This window comes from Myotis yumanensis, unplaced genomic scaffold (genome assembly GCF_028538775.1).
Source record: "Myotis yumanensis isolate MYYU_CA2020_CCGP unplaced genomic scaffold, mMyoYum1.0.hap1 SCAF_3, whole genome shotgun sequence".
NCBI lineage: Eukaryota > Metazoa > Chordata > Mammalia > Chiroptera > Vespertilionidae > Myotis > Myotis yumanensis.
Genome location: NW_027223754.1, coordinates 18,986,563 through 19,001,290, shown reverse-complemented (window position 1 = coordinate 19,001,290; position 14,728 = coordinate 18,986,563). Strand labels below are relative to the sequence as shown.

The 14,728-nt window shown below is 38.1% G+C and overlaps 1 protein-coding gene across 14 annotated transcripts in view; it reads right to left on the bottom strand.

The window, feature by feature from the left end:
* The window catches only part of NRG1 (neuregulin 1), a 960,018-nt gene that overhangs the window by 13,407 nt on the left and 931,883 nt on the right, over positions 1 to 14,728 (bottom strand). For 4 of the 14 annotated variants that reach the window (XM_070408361.1, XM_070408366.1, XM_070408365.1 and 1 more), the window contains one exon: positions 11,258 to 11,325. In XM_070408361.1, the coding sequence (XP_070264462.1) occupies positions 11,258 to 11,325 (68 nt within the window). Of the gene's footprint in view, positions 1 to 3,447; positions 3,472 to 10,170; positions 10,671 to 11,257; positions 11,326 to 14,728 lie in introns of those variants that run through there. The other 10 variants (XM_070408362.1, XM_070408363.1, XM_070408367.1 and 7 more) reach the window with 4 other exon arrangements.

Sequence of the window (14,728 nt, the reverse complement as noted above, 5' to 3'; positions counted from 1 at the left end):
GTCCCAAAATTCACGCAAGATTTGCAATTCAACTCAATTGCAAATCTTGCGTGAATTTTGGGACACCCTATACAAATCAACGCCTCTTATCTGGGCATCAACATGGGCCTTCTGAACATTTCCAGTTGACATTCTCAGTCTCAGTGACCACACCTCTTTTCTCTATTGAAAGAGAGCAATTTGCAGGAAGTTTCCTTGAAATGAAAAAGTGCATTTTAATTTCTGTGACACAGTGGACCTTATCATTATACAAAACATTTCCTACAAGCCAAGCCCACGGTAATCAAATTCCAGTTAACAGGTCAGGAACATTGTCAAATCAAATTAATAGAGCACTGATTATTAACAGGAGGAGGAGGAGGAGAACAGAAGTCAGTGGGTGAAAGACTAGAATGCCGCAGAGATTAGACAAAAACAAACCAGAAGGGTTGGAAGTGGAAAGGAAAAACAAACCGAGGAGGACAGACAGACTGACAGAATGACTGAGAGAGGGAGGCAGTCAGGGTCAAGGCAAAACAAGGTTAGAAGTGGAGGAGTCATCTGAAGTCCCTGGCACAGCATGCCTGATACTAAGGGAGGAAAAAGAAACAAATAAAAAGAAAACCAGAGGGAGGAAATGCTCAGGTAGGAAGCACAGGTGGATGCGAAGTTGGAAGGGTTACCCCATACAGCATAACTCCTAACCTAGGCTGGCCAGCACAGGGAAGCCACGATTAGGAAGCGAAGCAGCTGGTGCACTGCGGTGCAACAATGAACCAGGAGACATAAAAGTGGTGTCACATATTTTTGTGCCGCAAAAGTCAAGTGAGGAGTGGAATGTGAATGCTGATGTGTTAATTGCTTGTGTCTGCTGCCTCTCCTCCCCCATAGCCACAGGACAGGGAATTACATTTTATGGGGTGCTAATCTGTGAGCTGGTGCCACTGGAGCCTCCTCCATGACCTGGCATCCAGATCAGTATTTAGCATCTATGTCAAGAAGCAGAGGCAGCACCTCCCTGCTGGTCCTCCAGGGGACCCAGGACTCAGAGCAAGGCTCCTTTGGTTCCTGCGAGCTGGTTAAGAAATTGGAGTGCACACGTATTATTGCCAAGAAAATGAAGACCCTGCCTTCTGTGTCCTTTTTCACTCACTCTATTTTTTCTTCTTTTAAAATAGTAAGGGCTTGGTTGTGTTGACATCTTAACATCGTATCTTTAGGAAAACTGGGAAATGGTTTCTGCAAACTGAAAACATGGGCTCTAGCCAAGGACTAAAGGAAGACCAAGCATCACGTGTACTCTCAGGGATTCTTTTGACACGTTTTTGATGGTTAATAATAAAAGAATAGATTGACCTGGGTTTGTGAATACCTGGCATTCTTCCTATGTTCTGTAGGAAGGCACACATTTCCCTGTGAGATCAGTCATGGAAATAAAAGGGCAGCACAGTAAAGGCCAAGGGGTCAAGCAAAAGTGCTAAGACGACCGATGAAAGCCAAGGCCCACAGAACACAGATGTGGGACGAGGATTCTGTATTCCCGTCAGCATTTACTAACTGCCTTCAATGTTTCTCCTCTGTTTCTGTTTGGTTTTCCAATGATTTCCTAGATCAGGTCACTCCCACAATACAAATGTTAAGAGAAAGATACTTGATGAAAATTATATAAATACCCCACCCCCTTTTTTTCCTCCTTATTTTTTTTTCCTAGTGTAAAATGGGGTCAATAGGACAACAGTAAATTAGAGGCAGTGCTGAAAAAGAGAAGCCCTCGGTCCAATTGGCAGCTCGGCCGTAATGAATGGAAAAGCTGCTGAGACTTTGCTCTTTGGTTTGGCTGGACATTCAAGTGAATCAGATTGAGCATGTTTTTCAGTAGGATCTGGCCAGGCCAAGAGACAGAGGCCTTGTCTTTCTCAATTTTAATTGACCTTTAAGGTCTGACTTTCCTTAAGGGTTGACTGGTCTAGTCTTGGGACTGTGGAGTCTTTATTAACTCTTAAGATCTTACTAAGGGCGAATTGGTATATCTGAGCTATCCTTTACCTCACTTCTTTGCTCAGGAATGGGAATAATAAATTCTATAGGCAGACTCCAATGTGATAAAGTAGGAAAGATGCTGTTAGGGAGAAGAAGGTAGGTGATGGTGGAAGGCTCTTCCTCCTGCAGAAAAGGCCAAAAAGCCTTTTCAGAAGTGGGTCACTTTTTATCCCAAGGGAAGTAAACCATATAGATAACTCCCCTCATGTAGGCGACCTGCCACTCAAGTGCCATTGGTAGGCCCTCTCTTGCCTCTCACTCTTGGGAGGTGTTCTCTGATGTTCAAATGTGGGGGGTTTCTCATTAAATGGTTTTCTCTTGGAAGATTTTTGGAGGAATGGACAATTCATTGAGTTTCTATTCCTGCAACTGGGAGAGCCTGTGACAGTCTCATGTCCCACAAATACTGGAAAGTGCATTAGCTGTCAACTGTGAGGTTATCAGCCAAAATGAAAGAGCAGTTGGAGGGTGCCCTCCCTGTATGTTGTCACTGACACCAGCTGGATGGGGAGCAGGTATTCTGTTAATCAGGACACTGTTGACCATTACCCATTTCAGGGCTGTGTGCAGTGTTCATGAGGCCTGGTGCCTGTGCAGTGGAGCCTCTGGGAAGGTAGCACGGCTTCCCCTCCTCCCAAGACTGACCTTTTCTACCAACTATTTAGGATGAAGGCCTTCAGAAGGCGTATGCTCAAAATTCATATGCTCCTAGGAGATATTTGATGTTTACAGTATTTGATTACTTCTCTGGATAATCTTAATGACTCAAGTTTAATTCCATTAGCACTAGAATTTCCACCTAAAATAGCACAAGGCTTATATCTTTCTGTTTTCTATTTCCTTGCTCAGGAGATAATGAAGCTGACTAGAGTCATGCTTGAACAGCTCCAGAAAATCATAGCAATTCATGTCTGTTCATGTCATATTGTGTTGCAATGTAAGGGCTTTCCATGTTACTATATTGCATATGATTTTTATATTGTATGTCAAACTCCCATCAATCTAAGATGTGTTGTTTGTTTTTTTTAGGGCGAAGAATTTAAAACTTCTTTGGTTCTTAAGCCCCTGGTTTGGTTCCTCCTGTAGCCTTGTGTGTCATTCCAACTTACCCCAGCTCTTAAATAACAGCATGGCCAGATTGAATCAGTGGGTCAAGGAAGGTGGGATGTATGTGAATTTGCAGCAGGTGAGGTGATTTTAAACTCTAAGTGAAGCTTGAGAATCTAAAAGCTGCTGTGCTCAATAACATTTTGGGTAAACTAATCATAGATTGAAAGTGGAACAATCACTTTAGTTATAGCTGTATGATCCCTTCTAAAGGAAAAGGAAATTAGTTAGGAACTGAAAGGTAAGAGTAGGAAGGGAAAAAGATTTCAGCTCATAGGCTCTAAATTCTGCAGGCTAAAAGGAATGATGATTGGTCCATACCCATAAATTCAATCCCAAGATGCTCTGCCAATGCAGAAAGTTGACAAAAAAAGAAAGAAAGGGAAAAAGTTTCAGAAAAGAGTAATACACTGCACTCCAAAACACATTACACATGACTACTACGTCTCTCTGTGCGTGCACATTGAACAGGACAAATGGTGGTTGTTAGTGAAGCAGTGCTCAGGTACGCCCCCAGGAGTCCACAAAGGGAACTTCTCTTTCAAGGAGTGTGCAAATACCAGCACACTGAGACTTTATTAACCCTTAAAAGACCTTACTGAGGGAGAAGTTATATAGCTGAACTATTATTCTCTACGCTCCTGCTCCCATGTTGTTTAGGAATAGAAATATCATATTTATAATTACAAAAGGCATTTGGCATTATTTCATCCCTGTCTTTTTAAAAGGTAGAGGCAAAGTTCCAAGTCGATGAAATTATTTTCCCCTAAGACACACAGTGGCAGGGCCAGGAATAGAAGCCATGAATTTAAAAATTTGGTCTGAAAATTTTATTATATTGGATTTATATTTTTCTTTGGTTATGCTCTCATCTTTCTTGTTGATTTTTAAAAACACAGTCTCCTTGCCCTGGCAAGTGTGGCTCAGTTGGTTGGAGCATTGCCCTGTACACTGAAAGGTCGAGGGTTCAATTTCCCAGTAAGGGCACATATCCAGGTTGGGGGTCCAATCCCCAGTTGGATGCCTATTTGAGGCAATCAATTCATGTTTCTCTCTCTCTCCCCCTCTCCCTTCTTCTCTCTCTTAAAAAAAATCATCTTTGGGTAAGAATTTAAAAATTATTAATAAAAAACAAACTCAAGCCCTAACCGGTTTGGCTCAGTGGATAGAGCGTCAGCCTGTGGACTGAAAGGTCCCAGGTTCGATTCCGGCCAGGGGCATGTACCTTGGTTGCGGGCACATCCCCAGTAGGAGGTGCGCTGGAGGCGGCTGATGGATGTTTCTCTCTCATCGATGTTTCTAACTCTCTATCCCTCTCCCTTCCTCTCTGTTAAAAATCAATAAAATATCTTACAAAAAAAACCAACAAAGATGAAAAACAACTCTATCTCCTTGTCACCTAACTTCCTACTTTCTCCACTCCTCATGTGATATTAACAAACATTTCTGCTCCAAAAACCAGAGAGGGCACTGGGGCATCAGAACCTGCTTCCAGCTTCCTCCTGTCATTCCTGTATGGCACAGCAAACGCTTAATGCCTTTTTCAAATTGTTAAAAAAAAAGGGGGGGGCGGTGAGGGGGAGGATTCAATTCCTGGGAATTCCTGCGGCCCTTAGTTAATTTTATTACTCCCTCAAATAACAGAGAGCCAATCAGATGATCACTCCACAGTGCTGAGCTCTGAGACAGGCACAGGCATCCAGAGGACCCGAGGGCAGGCCAGGAAGGGAACTCAGAGGTGTGAGGCCCCAGCCTGCACTCCCGCAGAGGCGCCAGGATTGCAGGCCTGGCAGGACCTGCATGGGCTTAAATGGGTAGAGGGGGAACATAAGGCAAAGAAGAAAAAAGCCCTAGAAATGACACTTTCCATCCTTGAAACAAACATGATTAATCAAATTCTACCAGATGGGGCCCTTTAGGAGCCATAGTGTGGTGGCGAGGCAGGGCCAGAATGAAAACAGAAGTCAGGAGCCTATATTCCTCCCCTTGATCCCTGATTAAAGAGACAGAAGGGCGGTCCACCAATATGAAAAAACACCTCTTAAGTTTGAAAACGTGGCAGAGAGGGATTTCTCTTACAAAGCCATCAGTTTGGGCCTGGACAAAGCGCCTCCTACAGATAGGGAAGAGTAGGAGCTAAGAGAGCTGGAGCCTTCCTGGTTTCAGGTCCTGCCTCTGCCATTTGCCTGCTCAGTGATTTTGGACAAGTTAATTGCTCATTGTCAAAATGCTTATGATACTGACACATGCCTCACAGGGTGACCCTATGGAATAAAGAAGCCGTGAAATGGGTCGGCCAGTGGCCAAAGGGTTTAACAGCTTGGAGAACATTCTCGTCTGGATGTTCCCCTTGGGCCGGTTACTGCGTGGAGATTTACTTTTGACTAATTTCATAGCCAGGAAAACCCTGAAAGCTCCTGGGATACCTCAAGAATTTAGACTTTAAAAACTCCCCACCTCTTAAGAAAATGAGGTTTCACAGATTAAAAAAAAAATCAAATAGTTCATTGAGTAACAATGATAAAGAAAGGCACTAGATATAATAGGGAGTCCCTCTGCCTGGGGTCCAGGGTACTCAGGCAAATAACTACATTTTTCATAAATTAAAAACCAGAGGATGTGGGGTTGATTTGGCTGCATGATGTTCACAGCAAAACAAATGTATTCAAATCAAAACAAATGTCTCTTGCCTTTGTGCAACAATTTGACAAATGGACTTTTTTTTTTTTTCTTCAATTTGTTCCCTTCATGTAAACTTTGGAACACCAGGCATGAAAATTCATGTTCGGAGGGAGTGATAATAAATTTCCTTACACATTTTCATGAGGATGTGACTCAAAATTTCTCCCTAAAACTCTCTCCATCTCTTGCCTTTTGCTCCTACCAGTCAGTAACAATTTAAGGGTTAAAAAAATCAAGAAAGATCTACAGAAACTCTTCCCAGAGAATCATTACTCCATGCCTACATGAACACTGCTAATGATCTGTATTAGGTGCATAGAAAGCTTGGTTAAGTCTTCAATAAAATTAGTAGCATGCCCATGCATACATATTACTGCATTTACATTTATAGGTAAGTCTGTGAGCCTAACTATAATTTCATTTCATGGGAAGTCATTCATATCAGGCAGCTCCAATTTCAAATAATTCAAAGGGAAATTGGTACTTAAAATTGGAATCTCTTCTGGCCATAAGCCCTAACAAGGAAACAAGCAGAGGAAACATGCATCAGTCATTCTAGACCTGGAGCAAACACTCTTGTAATTTATTTTTACTATCAGTGGCTACGTTTCTTCATTGTGAGTCAAGAAAAAAATAATACACAAACACTTTTCATTTCATAAAGAGGTTATTACTTTCTATCTATTCTATTTAATCTAATGTTGGCTTGGGCTCATTATGCATCATACACTTCCTATTGAATGTCTGCCTAGCCACTCCATTTTCAAATTAAATTAATAATTCAAAAACACAAAGCTTACTGTAAACAATTCAGTTTCCTTTTCTACATGTGATTTCCTGCTGTGCAGTAAGCAATATAAAAATTTAATTTAAATCCGAGAGTCTTCAGAAACTATTAAATATTGACTCACTAATCCTTTGCTTTATAAAGGATTTTATAATTGTTTGAAGAAAACTGATTAACCTGCAGGTTAATTTAAATTTTCTATTCCATTAGTGAAATGAACACTGAAACAACTTTCTTTGACCGAAGTTACATGTTCATGCAATTATGGTTTCTGTTAAAATTTGAAGACATTCGGGATTTTATTCTTTAACGTCCTGGGTCTCCTTATGGAAATAATCTCAGAGACTTGTGTATAGTCTTGCCTTTCTGCACCTCTGAGGTTTCTAAAGGAGTTCTGTCAATGTCAACTCTAAACGGGACCAATTTCATGTCTCACTTTTTAATTTTCAACTTACCTTTACAAATGTAATAGGAGACTCTCTCCTTACTCCGGTTTCCATGTGCACAAGAGCACACTCACAAACACACACACAGCAAAATCTCACTACACTCGGGTGGAATTCATGATAATTTTGTCGGAGATTGATGTGCCTTTATTCTACTGTTAGCAAGATACATGTTTGATAAATGAATGAATAACTTGCTTTTCAAGATTTAGAAATCAACATAAGTAATTTGTGCAGCAGTAACCTATGATTCAAAACTACTTTTAAGGATATCTGCTAAGTTTAGTCATTCTGAGAATAGGCCTTAAAAGTTCTAAAACTGCACTCTTTTAAAGTATTCTATAGTTTGGGCTATTCTGTGATTACTTCCTATAAAATATTAGTTTATATATGACATACTTGCCCCATACTTCCTCTAACTATTGAAGCCTTCAATGTTTTATTCCCCTCTCCATAAAGTCTATAAATTGATTATGGATTGCCTGTATACACACACACACACACACACACACACACACACACACACACAGACACACACACACACACACACACGAACACAATCCTTTGAAGTAGGAATTGTGTCCATAGGTTAAATTTGAAGCTGACTAGCCTTGGCAATATTTTCCTAGGAAGCACTATAAATATGTTTTATTTCAAGGCACATGGCTGCCTTCACAAAAGCCATATAAAATAAGCATTTGTTCCATTCTTTTTATAATTTAAATCAGTTCTGATAAATCAATAAAAGGCCCCATAGGAAACTCTAACCAGAAAAGTTGCATCAAATCCTGATAATGTAATTTATGTGTTAATAAGCATTGTAAAAGTTGGACATTCTTTTGGAACATTATTTTTCCACTGGAAATGTGGTTTGGCAAGTTAAAAAAATGACTCTCTTTAAAGCTGGGGAATATCATTTCTTTTAAAATTTATGTTCTGTGTTTCAGACTTTATGAACACTAACAAGTACATTTTAAACATTACCACTGTGGCTATGTTTTTTATTCTTTGTGCAGCCTTCATTGCTACTGAACATAAAGTTCTTAGAACAGCAAACATCTATTTTCCTGTCTTCTATGGGGGAGTGTGCAGAAATAAACATTGAGAATTTACGACATGGAGGTTAGAAAATTAACTCTGGGCTAGACAAGTTTGGGAAGCAGTTTCTGATCAGAGGGCCTTGCTTTTCTGGGCACAAGACAGCACCAATGCACAGTCATTGCAGATTTTGTTCATAAATGTGCTTCTGATTGATCTTTGTTAAATCAGGTTAAATGGGAATGCTGCTTTTCTGGATGTCTTCCAAAAGCTCACGAAAGAGTTTGTTCAAGGAGTCACATTTTGATTAAATACACAGTGTGGCTCTCTTTAAATAATATCTTAGGACAGAAAATGCTCTCAAAGAGAAGTTGAGAATATTTTCTCTGGTTATAACTGTCAGATCCAATGGCATTATTATTTTTAGAAATATCTTCATTTTTAATGCTTTTCTCTATGCAGTGGCCCAATATTGCCTTCAGTGCACAACAAAACGATATAACACCAAAATTTTTAGTATAATGCAAATGTTCAGAATTTTTGTTAAATTATAAAGTATAATTTCATTGTATTTATACAGTTACATGGACTTGCTAAATCTATATTGTTTGAATACCAACACATAATTTCTGAAAGGAATGGCTTTAATATATAAATTCTCTTTTTTCCTTCTATTTTCACTTTCCATCTTATCTACTTTTGAAAAATTAATCTATAGCTATGGAGAGAAAAATTCTGTTCACTAAATGCATATGATTTCAAGATCTGTCAACAAAGTGAAGATTGCATTTGAAAATTTAGTAATATCAATTTACCAATTTTTTACAACAGAAAATGGCCAAAAATTAATATTTGATATGTAGCTCATGTAAATATATAATTAGTACCATTTCACTCAATAAATGATTCAATATTATGGGTCTAATCTCCCCCTGATGCACAGGAAATTTATTTTTCAATGGCACTTATTCCTCTAGGACTGTTAACCTGAGGGACTGAATCTTATTCGCTGAGTGCATCTGAATAAGGATAAATCCACTCTTTTAGAGCCCCCAAATGACCAGCTCCTATCACTGTTTCTTGTGTTACATAAATTTACACTGCAATGAGCTACGTGTTATATTCAGGGCGAGCAACTGATACTCTAAATCAGAGGTGGACAAATCCAGCCCACTGCCTGCTTTTTATAAATAAAGTTTTAATAGTACAGAGCCATGCTCAACACTTTATGCATTGTCTATGGCTGCATTTGTGCCACAATGGTAGAGTTAAGTCAGTGTTTACTGTCTGATCCTTTACAGAAAAAAATTGTCAACCTTTGATCTAAATGGATAGCTTTATGGAATCCATGTTAATTACAATACCTTGGACACCCCAGTATTAAAAGCTATAGTTCCAATTCACAATAGAATGACAAGTACATAGTTCAGTTATCCATGCCATAATATGCAACATGAATTGCGTTGTTTAGGAATGATGTTCATGGAGCCATAGAAACCCACTAACATTTCTCAGTTCTGCATTAAATAATATATTATCTAGCCCAGCCAGTGTGGTTCAGTGGTTGAGCATCAACCTATGAACCAGGAGGTCACAGATTGATTCCCAGTCATGGCACATACACAGGTTGTGGGCTCAATCCTCAGTGGGGCACACGCAGGAGGCAGCCGATCAATGATCCTCTCTCATTATTGATATTTCTATCTCTCCCTCTCCCTTCTTCTCTGAAATCAATAAAAATGTATTTTTTAAAAAAAAACAGAAATATATTATCTAGAGGTGAACTGTTATATTTCAAAGTAAATAATAAATATTAAAAAATCTATTTTCCCTTAAAATTACCATTGAAACTAGCAATAAAGATATGCTAACATAAACAAATGATTATTTAAACTAGTTCTGAATCACTTGTTTCCTAAGCAACATAAATAAAAGCCAGGCTCTCTCATTTGCTGTGAAATGTTTGTTTGTTATTAATTTTCCTACTCAGTGCTTTTTTTATACCTAAATGCAAACTGCTGGTTAATGAAGAAAAACATCTGAACTCTTTTTATTATGTTTATTTGTTATAAATACATTCTGAAACCAAATTTAACTTACCATCATTTCAAATGCATACTGGTTACAACTTAGCAACATCTTTCTCAGGATGTTGTCATTTTATAAAGAAGATGGACTGTTCAGTGGAATGCTTTTATTTTATCAATAAAAGTGAGACTTTTCAATGCCTTTATTATAAATGTACTGCTTGATATTGACTATCATTTTGTATCACATTATTCAATATCAGTTTCAGAAACACTGGGAGCCTCACACACCTATTAGGTTCTCAGAGCCAACTAGCCATGAACAGAGGAAGTAATACAATCGCTTTTGTTAATGGTCTCATGCGACAGGCAGAGGCAGTCAATGTTAGACCTGGTCAAACACATCTAGCTCTAGGTGAAATCTGAGGGGAGATGCAGCAACAAGAAAGCAGCACCGACTGAGCATGCTCCTATTCAGGCAGAGACAGAAAGGGAGTGGACGTACTGTAGAAGCTGGCCATTACGTAGTTTTGGCAACGATCACCAGTAAACTCATTTGGGCACCTGAGAGAAGAAACAAAAAACAATGGTAGAAAAAACAGAGAAAAAGAGAAGAGGTGAATATATGCTAGAAAGAAGCTCCTTCAGTGTCATTTGACCGAACTTGGTGAGTTCACCCTCAGGAACGGAGTCTTTGTCCTAATCATGGTTTTCAGACTCTGGCGTTTCCCCCAAAGGGTTAGAAATCTGGACCAAATGTGGTCCTCGTGTTTGTATGACAGGAAGATCCCAGTATTTTAAGTGACTGCTTTCTTTCAAAGGGAGCCACTTAAAATTAAAACATCATCTCGGTTTGCCATTTGATAACTTCAGTCAAACATTTGGAAGGACACTTTTTTGGTTGGCCTGCCTGCCATGGTTGCCAGCATCACTGGCCACCCTGGTGGGTCATTCTTTTAAACTGATGACCTTTCGGGCCCATGTTGTGAGACAGCTGAACAAGGTCAGATGCAATGGTTTATGCCCCGAGTGGTGAAACCATAATTCAAACAAAAGGAATCCGTTAGAACTGAGCTGTAAAAACACCAAGTGGTAGTGCTTGTTGCTGTAATTTTGGGGGAAAAAGCAAATTTCAGATTATTTTAACATACTTTCTTGGTTTTGGACTTTCATGGGCACATTCTCAGTACATCTTGCTCCAGTGAATCCAGGTTGGCACCTAGAGGGCAAAAATGTGATAAGCAATAGAACGCTAAGGACATTGAACTTTCAGACTGGCAATTTTCCTCCTACGGAATATGGAGATTCCTACAAATGACCTGGTGACTGAACAACATAAAGAAAAGAAAAGACAAAAAACATTTAGAAAACCATGTCCCATGAAAACTGTGGGTATATATTTTTGTTGTTATTGAAATGCTTCAGTCTTCATAAGTTAATTGAAATTTAACTAGAGTGAGGTTGAAAAGTTGGATGGGGCTGGCAAGACCCGGGCAGCTAACTCATTTTCCCTTTGGCATTTCCTTAGTTGCCACTGATCCTTGACTCTTCCTATGTTAATAAGAGTGACCATTTTGTAAGGAATATAAATATATAATCACTATGTTTACACCTAAAACTAATATAATATTGCATTGCCAGCTGTCATTGAAAATAACTTAAAAACAAAACACTGGTTTTGGTGAGAGCTTACATGAGAGCCCATAACCTTCAATTATTTAAATCATTCTGAGCTTTTACTTTTATAAACATTCAATTTTGTACTTATTTCATAGGTATTTTTATAAGTGAAGTCATCAAACTGCACTGGAAGTCAAGCACTTTCGTACCCTAATGATTACTGACAAGAGAAACTACATTCCCTGTATTAAAAAAATATATTACATATTAGGTCTCATTTTTAATGTCGAAAGTGAAAGAGGCCCATTTTTATTAGAACAAATTTCATTTCATTCAACTATTCTAAATACAAATACATTTTTAACACTTAAACATTAAAACTTCTACAGTAGTACTTGATGTCATTTTGCTTTTGAGGTAAAATTATTTGGAAATTGTATAAAATTTAAATTTTATTCACTCACATATATTCACTTACCAAAATTCTAGAATTGATATACTATTGTTCTTGTAGTGGAGCTATTGTCCCTAAATATGGAAGTCCTTTACAACTACTCTTTTTGTGTTGTTATTCCAGTAACAAAAGCATTTCAGATTGAATTCATTTTACCAACTATCATGCTCTAATAAGAATGGGCATACCTTAAGCTCTATTGTTACTAGGGCCATCAAAAGATTCTAAGAAGCAAATATACTTACAGATGCTCAACACCCAAGGCCATGATTATTACTAATAGTTTATCTAAACCATGAACATCATGCAAAGCACCTAATGCAATTGAGTTCTGATAGCACATACCTCATGATTTACACACAACCCTTCCTTCTCCAGAGTAAATAAGAGTAAACACTATCTTTTGGCATCAAAGAGAAGTGAGCAAAACTATTTATTTTTACAAACACAGGGGTGATTTAAAAAATTCCTGTTAAAGCCAAATTAAATGCCAAAAAATGTTATCACGTGATTTGGCACATCTGATTCTCCTACTTTATGAAGAATGGCATGAAAGATAAAATACTAGCAGTTCCAAATTTTCAGCCTCACGTGTACCTGTGTAAACTTAAAGTATAAATGATCATTAACAATAATATCAATGAGCTTAACAACAAACACCTTGTATTGATTGATATGGCCCTTTTGAGCTCTTCAAAGTCAATTTTATATAAATTAGTTGGTTACTTTTGGTTAGAATATTTTTGCTTCAGTAAATAGAGGAAGATCTACTCAGAGAAATAAAGAAAAAAAACTATAACCTTTGAGGCTGGATTACTTCTCATAAAGACATCACTCTACATGCTTCAGTAAGAATGTCTTCATAGATATACAAGAAAAATGCATGGAAACCTACTTTCCATATAATGTATTTGACATAAATTTTGAAAGTATTTGGGGTTTTTATTTGTGTATTTGTTTCTGAATCAGGACTATAAATCCATATAGACATACCCTGTAATTAAGCAGGTAATTTAAGAATTAAATGTATTCTACAATGATTATTTCATCTTACCTGTTTACCTTCTTGAAAAAAAAATTAAAATTCTAATATTGTTCACACAATAATCCACTTTTTTCATACAAAGAACTCGGTATAAGATATGTGAATACTGTGTGTTTGTGTGTCTGTGTAAGGGAGAGAGGAAGAGAGAGAGAGAGAGAGAGAGAGAGAGAGAGATTATTTGAGGTCAGGAATGCTCTTATGAGTCCCTTAAGAGAAGGAATGTGCATTTATTAGAAAATTGTCATGTATGCATCTTAGATGACTGTTTTGAGATCAGAGGGCACAGAACAACTAGGTGAAGGGGATAAAAAAAATCTCACCCAATCAATTTTATAATGAGTATGAAATTTTATAATGATGTTTCCCAGGAAACTAGCATTATGGGATGGTGGTTTATCTCTATCATAAAATGATACAGAATATTTGGTGCAGTACCACTAGAGCTTAAGGTATGCCCGTTCTTTTGGAATTATCAGCTATGTCTAAGCCAGAACTATCCTTTCACTAATGTTGATCTTCACTCAGATACATTTTCCTAGTGTGAAGCCTTATTATTTTTCAGAGTGTGGTCCATGGATCAAGAGCACCAACATCTTCTGGTTCTTGTTAGTGGAAATGCAGAATCCCAGGCCCTAGTCCAGAACTACTGAATAAGAGTTTGTATTTTAATAAGATCCCTGGGAGATTTGCATGTACATTAAAGTGTAGGGTGTCAGGGACCCTGACCTTGGAAGATGAAGACTAAGGCTCGCAGCATCCTGGCACCATCACATCTTGGATGTGAGCAGCCCACTGGGCTTCATTGGGCCTTAGTTTTTCTCAGTGATAAGATTAAGGGATTTAACTAAGCGATTCTCAAAGGTTTCTTTTACCATAACAGTACTGGGAATGGAAGCTCATCCTAGCACATGGAATCACTGTGCCAAAACCCCTACGTCATTTCTTTTGAATGCATTACCAGTCAGGAAGGACTCAAGGACTTCTAAAAAAATCTATTTTGATAGAATAAATTTTTAAGACAACCATGGAGGTAAGACAAATCTCAAAACCTATTCCCAAGCAATTCAGGCGTTCAGCAACAACAGTCATCGTGTAGTTTTTGTGGATACCAAGAGCTGTTGCCAAATCAAATGGACGGAAGTGGAAACTGATTTTCCGCATAAGCAAACTGCAGACTGCATTGATTGTGTAGAAAAAGTATGTGCAAAAATGAAAACTCATCTGCTCTATACACCCTGAATCAAATCTATAGAATTACTTCTAAAGGAACAGGGAGACTGTCTGCCTTCTGACTTATTGCTGTATTAGCATTATATGCTAAGCATCCAATCTATCACTTTCCTTGGAGATAAGAATACCATAAATTTAATCTGATTTTGAACAATACGCTTTGGAATGAGTTTGAGCAAATCCAAGAATTTTATTTCTTAGAAACCTGGTTGAATAACAATCAACCCTCTACTGTAGCTTCAAAAATACATATATCATTTGTTCCATTGATTA